This window comes from Terrapene carolina, unplaced genomic scaffold (genome assembly GCF_002925995.2).
Source record: "Terrapene carolina triunguis isolate 2854851 unplaced genomic scaffold, T_m_triunguis-2.0 Scaffold714, whole genome shotgun sequence".
NCBI lineage: Eukaryota > Metazoa > Chordata > Testudines > Emydidae > Terrapene > Terrapene triunguis.
In genome coordinates, this window is record NW_020665065.1 from 14,587,304 (window position 1) to 14,599,647 (window position 12,344).

A 12,344-nucleotide genomic window follows, 5' to 3' on the forward strand; every position below is an offset into this window, starting at 1 on the left:
TAATGCAGTTTTATTATTTTGTTCGTTTATGGACTTTGGGTTCCTGCGTTGTGTTGTTTCCATGGAAATGCACTGAGATACCTCAGACCTGCATGGTCAAGTCACAGAACCAGGAGATGCATATGGGAGGGGCCTCAGTTTCCAGAAAGACAGGGGCATGAGTCATTGCGATCACCAGCTCTTGAAGAGAGCGATGGATTTTCATGGCATTTAAACAGTAGCACTTACATAGGGTAGGACTTGAATTGGCATATTTCTGAAATAACGTCAAGGCGATTCTGAATCGGGAGGAGCCCTCTTCCCCCTTTGCAGACAAACCCAGGCTGCCTTGGGATACTGATTAATGAATGATTCTTTTTAAACAGAGAGTTTAAGGTCAGAAGGGACCGTCAGGTCATCTAGTTAGACCAGTCTATCACAGGCCTCTAATACCACCCAGCCACCCACACGCTAAACCCAACATCTGGAATTAGACCAAAGTACTGCAGCCCTCAACAGACTACGCTCTTGTGTGCCACAGGCAGAGAATAGGATAAACCGAGGTGCACCATTACCTGAGGCCCCTGCAGTGGCAGAGAATTGATTAGGTGAGATGTACCGATATGGTCCTAGCAAATGACCCCCAAGGTCACTGTCCTGGGGGGAAATTCCTTCCCAACCCCACCCATGGTGATTGGTCCCATTCTGCACTCCTTTATGAGAAATTGTCACATGGATGCTGTCTGTGCACATCTGCCCACTCTGAAATTCCTAGTCTGATTAATGCTAGCCACAGCAGTCTGCCTTAAAGCTTGCCCTGGACCAGTTAGATCCTCACCCAAAGCCTGGTAAAGTCAATGGGAGTCTCTCCATTGACTCCAATGAGCTTCGAATCAGGCCCTTCATGCCTTGCCCAGCACACACAACGTGATGCATACCTAGAGGGAACATTTTTCACACCTTGACTGGCACACCTAGCCGCAGGTAGCACCCAGCTAGGAATTTAAGTGCAGGCAAGAATACAACTTTCTTGCCAAATCAGGGCCCTAATGCGTTGTTTGGCGGTTTAAAAGCCTATTTGCATATCTAAACCCACCCTTTTACCATTGTTATGGTAAAACCCTAAATGTTTGAAAATCTACACCACTCTATGATTTCCTTTGTTCTGGTTATTGCCAAAATTATTAGCCTCCTTTCTCTAGCAGCATAGATGTGCCTAAAGCATTACGGTAGCAAAGTTGCATATATCAAAACAGAACAAAAGTTCCTGCTACCACAAATCTTACAAACTCTGATCCTGAAATCACCGCTGACGAAATTGGTAGCAGAACCCCCATCAACTTAACTGGGTGTGGGACTGGACCTTAAAAGCAAAAATAGGTATGTTATGATTAACACATAGAGCACACAATGGGGGTGTGTGTATAATCAACACACATAAGCATTGTGGAACAGGTGGGTGGGAGAATTGGGGGTAATAGATGGGGGATTTGAAAGAGGAGCAAGGAGAATATAGGAAGAAATTTATCCCTGTGCAGAGGGCCAGCGCAAGACTATTTTGAGGAAACACGTACTGGGAGGTTGAGCCAAGCAGACTTGAGCTGGCAGTGGACAAAGGATGCAAAGGGAGCAGTGAAGAATGAGCCTTGAGCAGAGTATAGGAAGCAGGATGGGATGTAGAAAATCCAATAATCGCAACAGGAAAGTCCATTAGAAAACAAAAGTTTTCCCTTTAATCAGAGACTGCTTCTGAGCTGAACTTTCTTACCTGAATAAAATGCTTCCAGCATAATGAACAGAGGGGTAATTTGGTTTTGGGGAGGGGCGGGTGTATAAATTCCCAGACTGCAATAAATTAGTCATTGTGATAAGTGGCAGGGCTTTTGTACTACATGTTAATTTAGTGGTTTGCCTGTGTGAGGCATATGCTTCATTAGTATTCAATGAGCCCAGATCCTTTGCAGCTTGAAGTGGATTTCTGATCTGTTGTGTAAAGTGTAAATAATTAACTGTATTATGGAAACACTTGATAATTGTTGAAGGTGAAGACAAGGTGAAGCCTGAAGCCACATTGAGTGTGTTTTGTACAATGTCACACCATTGGGTAAACACACAAGGCTGCCCTTGGCAGACTCAATCAAAGACAGAGCCAGGAAGTGCAATCACTGGAAAGGAAAATCTATCAGTCACTTTCCTCAGTACTTTCACATACCTTTGTTTTTTTCATTATTTTGAAATGACAGGTGAGAATGGCCGAGGAACAGAAGTGGAGCAGGTGGGCTTGGAGACGACTCAGGATGGCTGAACAGACGGATGCAAAGGAGCCGTGTGAGCTTGTGGGCAAACAGCTGGGCGAACCAGGAAGGTTTGCATACGCAGCTCTCTGTGGGATATCTCTGGCTTGCTTGTTTCCTGAAAAGGAGCAAAGGTAGGATGGTGCACAAAGCAGATTTTGTGCAGTAGCTGAGACAGATTCTGATAACACGCCAATCATGTGCGTGGGATAGATTAGATTATATAGAAAAAGAGCGCCATGCTGGCTCTAGTGGTGGCATGAGGCTGTCTTTCCAAAGGCCAAGGAAGAGGACTCTTAAGTATGCCATGGGGCAGGCTGGTTAAATCAGAGGTTTTAGACCAGCTCCTTTGAGGTGCTGAAGTTTATGGGAATTGAGGTTCCACACAGGTTCAGATCCTTTGCTTTTGAAGGTACATCCCTGATTCAGGAAAGGCCCGAGCCTGTGATCTCTCTGAAATCTTACAGGAAAAAGCTTTCTTGTGAGCTTTCCCCAGTGAAATCTTGCAGGAGTTTGTCATGGCCAAGATAACAGTGGCCTGTATTTTTTCTGATCAAAGAGGTTGCACTTACCCGGATCCTGCAAAATGCCTATAGATCTTCTCAAAATGAAGAAAATGTGCATCAGCTGGGCATCCATGAAAGAGATTTGGGGTAGAATTTTTGGAAGTGCCCGAGTGACTTGGGCGCTTAAATCTCAAGGCTTGTCTGCACTGGGAAATGTACTGTCATGACTGTGCTACTATGGTTATACTGCTATAGTTATAGGTGTAACTCCTAGTGTGGACAGTCTTTTATTATAAGCATGTGCGCATGGGGTGGAATACCTGTATAACTACAGCACTATAGTTCTTTCCCCACGTAGACAAGCCCTAAGGCATTTAATGAGACTTAAGCTCCTAAATCTCTTTTGAAAATGGGAAAATGGCACAAGTCACGTTGGCACTTTTGAAAATTTTACCCTTTCTCCTTACAGTGTCGAATACACCATACAACCGCGAATAAAACATGGAAACAAATCTTCCCTTAGTCTCCTGGACCAGGGGTGGCCAACCTGGGGCTCCGGAGCCACATGCAGCTCTTCAGAAATTAATATGCGGCTCCTTGTCTAGGCACCGACTCCGGGGCTGGAGCTACAGGTGCCAACTTTCCAATGTGCCGGGGGGGGGGGCGGCGGGGGTGCTCACTGCTCAACCCCTGACTCTGCCACAGGCCCTGCCCCCACTCCACCCATTCCCGCCCACTCCCCTGAGCCTGCCATGCCCTCGCTCCTCCCACGCCCCCAAGCCTCCTGCACGCCACGAAACAGCTGATTGGGAGGTGCGGCGGGGCTGCCAGTGGGTGGGAGGCGTGGGGGGCGGGAGTGATGGGGGCTGCTGACATATTACTGTGGCTCTTTGGCAATGTACATTGGTAAATTCTGGCTCCTTCTCAGGCTCAGGTTGGCCACCCCTGTCCTGGACTATCAGGCTGCCTCAGTTGTGTCTTTAGATCCTGGGTCAGGACAGCGGGCATTGCATTCTGCTGGTACAGAGACAGAGATTAACTATTCTTCCCTGTGAGCATGCCACTTACTCCCATCCCCATTCGCGGCAACTCACAAGGGGAGCCCATATCCCAGAACGTCAATACAGAGCTTACAAGTCATAAGCATTTCTTTATGTTTGATGCCTAGACAATGTTAATTTCTGGCAGGGAAGAAAATGCAGGTCTTGACTTATATTTTCAGCTGTTTTAAACCCAATTTCTCTGTGATTCCCACAGCCAGAGCCTCTGAAATGTAACAGTATTATTCGTATTGAGTTTGTGCTTCCATAGCGCATTGGAACAGTAAGGAGAGATATACAGCCTAAGACTGATATTAGGGGTTTTCTTGGTTATTTTCTTGACCATATTTACTTTACTTTACATCTAAAATTTCCTTATGCTTCACTGCAAAGTGAGTCTCTTAACACTGCTGATGCCAAGCCCCAGGCCTACAAAGCTTAATGGTACTGTCCACTCCAGACTGCTTCCTTACCTACACAAAAGGCTGATCATGTTCAGATACCTCTGCTGACTTTTCATTGGTGGTTTGATTTTTGTGTGAACAACTAGAGATCTTTAGAAGTTGAAAGTAAGGCCCGGTGAAAGGCCAAGAAAAATCAATAAAGATCTCTAAAGTGCTTTACATTAGTGGTTCTCAAAGCTGGTCCGCCCTTTGTTCAGGGAAAGCCCCTGGCAGGCCAGGCCAGTTTGTTTACCGGCCGCGTCCACAGGTTCGGCCGATCGCGGCTCCCACTGGCCGCGGTTCGCCGCTCCAGACCAATGGGGGCTGCGAGAAGGGTGGCCAGCACATCCCTCAGCCCTCGCCACTTCCTGCAGCTCTCATTGGCCTGGAGTGGCCAGTGGGAGCCGTGATCGGCCGAACCTGCGGACGCGGCAGGTAAACAAACCGGCCCGGCCCGCCAGGGGCTTTCCCTGAACAAGCGGCAGACCAGCTTTGAGAACCACTGCTTTACATGCATTACATTATGTCTTGCACCACCTTTGTGAAGAATCCAAGTGTTTCGATTTCCTAAAACAGAGAGGGGCACAGACAGGTTAAGTGACTTGTCCTAGGTGACATGAAAGAGCCAGGATTGCAATGCAGCAGTGCTAACTTGTAGTCCTGCACTCTAACATCCAGACCACACTGTCACCTTTAAACAGTGATGTAAAACTTTCGCTTGACAGCCCAGGGCATTTTTTATATCCCTACAAAAAAAATTTTCTTTGCTTTCACCGTCTTTCTTTAATAAACTGAAGCGGAGAAGCTGAAGACTAAGGCTGGGCCTTGAATGCCTCTTAATCAGCGTTTCAAATCCTACCTGGAGTCTAAAATGAAGGTGACTTAGGAAAGAGGAAATGATGAATGTTTGACTCGTATTGCTTGTGTTGTCATGCAGCGCCTTTAGGATGGAGTTCATTGAAGGCTTGGTGAAATGGCTTGAGTTGTCAGACGCCGTCTTGCCTGCCATGACTGCGTTCACCAGCGGTTTGGGTGACGAGGGCGCAGAAACCTTTGCTCAGATTTTACTGAAGGATCCTGTCTTGGCAAATAATCCAGTCGTCATTACGCAAGTAAGTTCATCCCTTCCCCTCTTAGGGTACGTCTACACTTATCTCCAGGTCCAACGGCAGGCAATCGATGTTCTGGGATCGATTTATCGTGTCTTGTCTAGACGCGATAAATCGATCCCGGAAGTGCTCACCGTCGATGCCGGTACTCCAGCTCGGCGAGAGGAGTACGCGGCATCGACGGGGGAGCCTGCCTGCAGCGTCTGGACCCACGGTAAGTTCGGACTAAGGTACTTCGAATTCAGCTACGTTATTAACGTAGCTGAATTTGCGTACCTTAGTCCGAAGTGGGGGGGTAGTGTGGACCAGGCCTTACATTGGGCTTGTGGATAAAGGCCTTGTCAGAGCTGCCTGTCTGTTGTTGAAATTCTCTTTCTAGTGTATTGGGCATAGTAAATCCTAATTCTATATGTATTTAAAACTGCAGGTTACCTTCTGTTTAAAAATAAACAACGGGGGTGGGAGGGCGGCGAATAAAGTGACTGACTTTCCACCCCTCCATTCATTCATCCATCCATCCCTATAGTGTGTGAGTGCTAGACATCTGACCTGGCTAGATTCCACTGAATAAGTGACGCCTAGAGTCTTTGATACCTTCTCTGCTTCAAAATGTGCTGTACGCCCAGTGCATAGAGCCCTTCGTTCTAAAGGGAAAACTATTAACCCTTTCACTGCTACCATACTACTGCTGCTCTGTTCTCCTCCTCCCCATCTACATTTGACTGAAATCAGTGGAACACTTTAGGCAGGTCTACACTTTAGTGAAGACACAACTTCGCCACCCAGGAGAGCTTCTCCCATTGGCATAGTTAATCCGCCTCTGCAACATACTTATACCAATGTAAGTTTGTAGTGTAGACCCGGCCTTAGACATGATGGGCCTGATTCTCATTTACACTTAGGCCCCTTTACTCAGCTCAGGCAGTGTAAAGGGTCTTAAAGGAAGCATACATACCTACTTTAAGGCGATGTCTACACTACAGCCTCTGTCAGCATAACTTATGTCGCTCAGGGGTGTACAACAGAGACTCTTCTTGAATGTCCAGGGACTTTGTGTCTTTGGTTCAAAGAGAACAGTAGAATATAGGAGTCTTAGCTACTGATTCTCTCGGTGTTTCTGAGACAAGGTTTAGAGTAGTTGTATTTCCTCACTGGAAGAACAGCTGAACTTCTTGAAATAGGCCTGGGCTACACTAGCGGGGGGGTTCAAACTAAGACACGCAACTTCAACTACGCTATTCACGTAGCTGAAGTCGAAGTATCTTAGTTCGACTTACCTGGCCGTCCTCACGGCAGCGAGTCGACTGCCGCGGCTCCCCCATCGACTCCGCTTACTCCTCCTGCCAAAGTGGAGTATGGGCGTCGATTCACGGATCGATTTATCGCATCCAGACGAGACGTGATAAATCGATCCCCGATCCGGCAGGTAGTATAGACGTACCCATAGCTCACATGAGGAATTATATAGGGAAAAGGTCACTGATGCACCTGAGGCTTTTTCTGATGTAGCTGGCAAAACACTTTGATGGGTGGGAACCACCATATACTCAAACTGAGATCAGCGTTTCCTTGTGACTTGAAGGTAAACAATCTAAGAGACAAACCTTTGACTGCTTTTATCCAGCCATTCTGTGCTTTCCTGTTGTCTCTGTAGCCTGCACGTACTCACTTCACTTTTATGATTTGTTTGATTGAGTTCTGATAACCATAGACTTCTGGAATTCAGTGACAAGTTCCTGTTAGTGCTACGGCGTGTGCTTTTTTAAGATGGTTGCCTAATAATTGTTCTGCAACGATGCTGAAGGAATGATTCATGAAGGCAGGTAGCTGAGTGGTTTATGGGGATGTACAGAAGTACTTCTTTTTACCTTCTGTTGCACATTGGGCACAGTCTGCCCAGGGCTGAGATTTTCTTTTCTTTGTTGTGAAGTGGCAGGGAGGACTGAACATAAGTCATATCTTGACGCTTGTAAAGACACATGTTCTTGTGGATATTACAGATTAAAGGCCATCTTCTGCTGTCGGTTCTGAATGCTGTATTTTTCTCCCGGTCTAATTTTCTTACACTTCTGCTTTTAAATTCCCAACCCTCTGATGTCTCTCCCCATTCCTTGAATCTGAGAGGAGAGAGGCTGATTCTTATCAATGTCGTTAGCACTCTTCCCCATCTTCACGGTGTATCTTAAGCAGAATCTGTTGATTGAGTGAAATCTTGAGGATTATGGGTATTATTTATGTTCATTTCGAGTGACTAATGCAGTTGAGTGTTGGTAAGCTGAATCTTTTAAGGACAGTTAGCTCTGGCAAGTAAAACAGCAGCAATGCTATGAATGGAGATTGCTTTGCACACATAAAACAGCTCGGTAAAAATAAACTGTCAATGAAAACTAGTAAACTCTCTCTTGGAATGTATTTAAATAATCTTGTTGTTGTAAGGAACTTAAAGTTGCTAGTAAACGTTTTAAAGAGGGAGTTATTAAAGGTGACCTGAAGAAAGGGCAAAAATGAGCTTGTGCCCTTTTTTGTTTCTTTTTGGTATGTAAAGAAGAGCTGAAAACTTGTTACTCCTGCTTGACTTTTGGCTTAGAAATATCTAAAATGTCTGTTTTACCCTGTTTTTCTTCAAGAGACCTCCCTTGGGTGACCCTGAAATGTGGATTAGAAGCGCTCTGTTGTTGGGGAAAGGGTGTTGAATCTTTAACAAAACAACTTTTCTTCCAGCTGTTTATTGGGTTTTTGGGTTAAATAAGTTTTAACAAAAATATACAAAATCCAAAGAGTCTGAATAAAAATCACTTCCCTTTCTTCATCGGTTTTCACAAGTTTGGCATCTGTGGTGTCACATAACTACTAGGTCTCTAGTTCAGTGGCTCTCAAGCAGGGGTACATAGAGATCTTCCAAGGGGGTATATCCACTCATCTAGATACTTGCCTAGTTTTACAACAGGCTACATAAAAAGCACTGGCGAAGTCAGTACAAACTAAGATTTCATACAGCCAATGACTTGTTTATACTGCTCTATATACTGTACACTGAAATGTAAGTACAATATTTATATCCAGTCGATTTATTTAATAATTATATGGTAAAAATAAGAACATAAGCAATTTTTCTGTAGTAGTGTGCTATGACACTTTCGTATTTTTATGTCTGATATTGTAAGCAAGTAGTTTTTAAGTGAGGTGAAACTTGAGGGCACACAAGACAAATCAGACTCCTGCAAGGGGTACAGTACTCTGAAAAGGTTGAGAACCACTGCTCTAGTTGTCCATAGAGTTTTACAGGAGAAGCAGGACGTGAATTTCAAATGTAAAAAACAAGCCGTTATAAGACTGTTTAAAAGAGCCTCTCATGCCAACTTCATACATCATAAAGAAGCAAACAAGGGCACAAAGCCAATTTCATTTTTCTTTTGTAGATCATCTAAACAAAACTGCTGATGAGACAGGGAGAGAAAGAACAGACTATTATTTTTGATCTAAACTAATCGATACTTGTTTTGTTCCAGTTGACAGCACACCCAAGTGTAGTTCGAAGTCTGAGACAATTAGAAACAGGTGGGCACACCTATAGCATCTAATATAAGCATTAGCCCCAGTTTCTCAGTCAGTCGGAATATCTGCACCCACCTTTCGGCTTTTGAGACCTGCTTCAGTCCTCTAAACTCACAGGCCAACAGTTTCAAAAATGAGTGCCTGGAGTTAAGCTCCATATTTAGCCACCTAAATAAGTGGCCTTAGTTTAAAAAACGCTGAGCCTCCCACAACTCCCATTGAAGCCACTTCTGCCAATTGAATGTGCTTCCCATCTAGGTCAAACCTATCAAGAATTGTTATCCCGCAACAATCACCCCAAGAGTTTGCTGCCCAAGTCCTTCTCTTTTCTGGGTCAGCGGGTAACATCCACTTGGAAATGATGGCTGGGAACAATGTTGATCATTCACTTAAATTATGTGTAAAGATTTTAAAGTAAATTGACACCTGTTTGCCTGTTCTTCCGTGAAAGACTTTTCCCCAGTCTGTTTATTCCTGCAGGGGTGGCAGAACTGGGAAACGCTGTGGGGTGGCTCCACTCCTGCATAAACTCCTGCATGTCTGGGGTAGGCGAGAGCGTGACCCAGAGGGGTTAGAGTGGCCACTTTGGGGTCCGGGATTAGGCTGGGGAGCAGGAAGAGGGACCTTGGGGGTCTGGAACATCTCAAAAACAGATATGAACACCGGGAATCCTCCTTCCCAGGCTGGAGCCATCTGCCCTTCCCCTCCACCAAGTCTCAGTACCTCCCGTCACTCCCTTCTTATCCCTCAGCTCCCCTAGCTGCCAGTTGTTCCTTCCTCCATCTGTATTCATGTAACTGATTCGCACATCTGAATTATACTGCAGAACCTTCTCCATCTGGGAATAATATTACAGAGTCCAAGGAGTTACACTGGGTTCGGGAGTATCTATATTTTCCCCCTCTTGCATTAGCAATTGGCTAAGAGCAGCTCACTCACCATTTCAGATTTCCCATACTCGGGAGTGGAAAGAGGGTTGGAAGAGTTTCTAGGACACAAATTATGCTTAGGCGCAGGGGGACTAATAATCATAAACTCCCTGGCAGCAGCCTGGTTCTTCAGCTGTGCTCTTCATTTCCAAAGAGATTCCAGATTTTCCCTATAAACATGCACACTTCTGGCTTTTCTTCACAATGTCTTCCTGGTGGGCAAGAGAGAGGCTTGTCGACTGAATCATGTATGCTGTATGCTGTGTCTGCACACAACCTTAAACATTGTGAGCGATGAAACAAAAGGAGAACATAGTCATAACAACAGCACTTTGTCCTTCGTTAGCACCCTCCGTCTAAGCTCATAATTAATCCTCACAGCCTATATGTGAAAGGCCTGTATTACTCTGTCCGTTTTCCAGATGTGGAAACTGAGGCCCGAGAAATTAAATTCAAACATCTTTAAAAGTGGCCATCAGTTCTGGTGCTCAGCCTGAGGGTATGTCTACACTGCAATTAAACACCCACGACTGGACCGTGTCAGCTGACTCTGGATCTCGGGGCTCAGGCTAAGGGGCTGTTTGATTGTGGTGTAGATGTTCGGGCTCAGAATCCCAAGCCCAAAAGTCTACATCACAATTAAACAGCCATGCATTTTTAACTGCAGTGTAAACCTACCATGAGAGACCTGGTTTTTCAGAGATGCTGAGCACCCGTAGCTACCATTGACTTTAGCTAAAGTTATGGAAGCTCAGGGCTTCTGAAAATCAGGCCTAAGGTGCTTCAATTTAGGCATCCAAAACTTGGAGACCTCTGTTGAAAATCTGGACCTGAGTGAGTTGACCAAAGTCACACAGCATGTCTGTGGTAGAGACAGAACCCACATCTCCAGATTCACAAGCCCTGTATCATTGGTTGGTGCAATCCGATGGTGATATGATAATCTGTGATAAATTTACACACTGCTCCTTTATACATAAGTGAATTGTTCTCCCACTTTGCGGGTGACTATTTCTGCCCAATTACATATAGCAGGGTATGGATACCTTTGGGTTTAAAGCATCTGGCTTTGATATATACTGTTTTACTGAAATGATCCACCATGGTTTCTCCTATTCATATACTCACATGCTGAAATCACTCAATTATAGTGTATGTCTAATTCATTATTTTATTTTAGATTTTTGGGTAAAATGCCATCAAATTTAACTTACTTGTTTCATGTTTTTGTTTTAGGATCTTGTGTCCTTCTCTCTTAAGGATGGTGAGTGTTCTTCTTTGTTTTTAATGAGCTTTTATAATATAGACGTCACACACAGTAAAACAAAATCTTATTCCAAAGGTGAATATACCATCCCACCTATTATAATGTTATTTCCGTTCTTTTAATGTCAGCAGCACACTGTTTCCCTACTTTAACTTCAAGAAAACCAATTTTTGTTCTGTAATATAAATGTTTAATAGTAACCTGCAGTTAATGAATCTGTCCTGCTTTGTGATCTCCTGATCCTACAAACTTCTTTACATCATGGTTTAACATGCCAATGTGTCCGGTGTCAGAAAAGTTCTGAAGCTAAATAATTAAAATGATTTTTTTTTTTCGGAAGAGGCTTATGGAATTTAGGTGCCCAACTCCCACTGAAAGTCAATCAGGCCATTTTGAAAATCTCAGCCTAAACTATTTATTCTGTAAATTACTTCAAGTACTGGCGACCTGTCCAGGGAATAAATTCTTGATCTTCTGTGAAGCCTATTTTGAACAAATGATAATATTTTTGTTTTCTTTAACAAGCGAATGTTTTGTTTTAATCCAGGAGGTGGATTAAATTACTAGAACGAAATTTCTAGTGCTATAAAGAATGCCTAACTGTAGCAAAGTCTTCATGTCAGATCAATGGCTGCACTTGGCAACGGTGTTTTCAATTCACCTTTGCACAGGACTGAAGTTAATTTATTGTTGTTATGCCTCATCCACCTCAGGACAAAGTGGCTTTTTTTCATTGGCTTTCTCAGTTTATTTTTAATGGAAAACTGGAAAGTTAGGCAGCTATTACAAGAAAGGTTATTACATCCCTCTGAAATAATACAAAGTAGTATTTTCATGTCATCGCCTCGCAAGTTTATTTATCCCTGTGCTGGAAAAGCAGAAACCAAGCTGTGAGTTAGCAGAGAGGCAGGATGGCGCCATGATTCTGGCAGTAGCCTGAGACCCTGCTCTGCTACAGACTTCCTGTGTGACCTCAGCAAGTCACTTAGGCCCAGATCCTCAAAAATGTTTATGTATCTCATCCCAGTGAATCCTGGGTCAGGCAACTGAGCCTGGGTAACTACAGATGCTGTCAGTGCTCGTAACTCAGGCACTACCAAATTCACAGCCATGAAAAACGCATCACGGACCGTGAAATCTGGTCTCCCTCGTGAAATCTGGTCTTTTGTGGGCTTTTACCCTATACTATATCGATTTCACGAAGGAGACCAGAGTTTCTCAA

General features: G+C 44.3%; 1 protein-coding gene across 1 annotated transcript in view; it reads left to right on the forward strand.

Moving 5' to 3' along the window:
• The window catches only part of TMCO4 (transmembrane and coiled-coil domains 4), a 79,273-nt gene that overhangs the window by 7,241 nt on the left and 59,688 nt on the right, over nt 1-12,344 (forward strand). The window contains exons 2-4 of the mRNA XM_026660048.2: nt 2,223-2,407; nt 5,200-5,374; nt 11,092-11,119. Of these exons, the coding sequence (XP_026515833.1) occupies nt 2,229-2,407; nt 5,200-5,374; nt 11,092-11,119 (382 nt within the window). The 5' untranslated portion in view covers nt 2,223-2,228. The remainder of the gene's footprint in view (nt 1-2,222; nt 2,408-5,199; nt 5,375-11,091; nt 11,120-12,344) is intronic.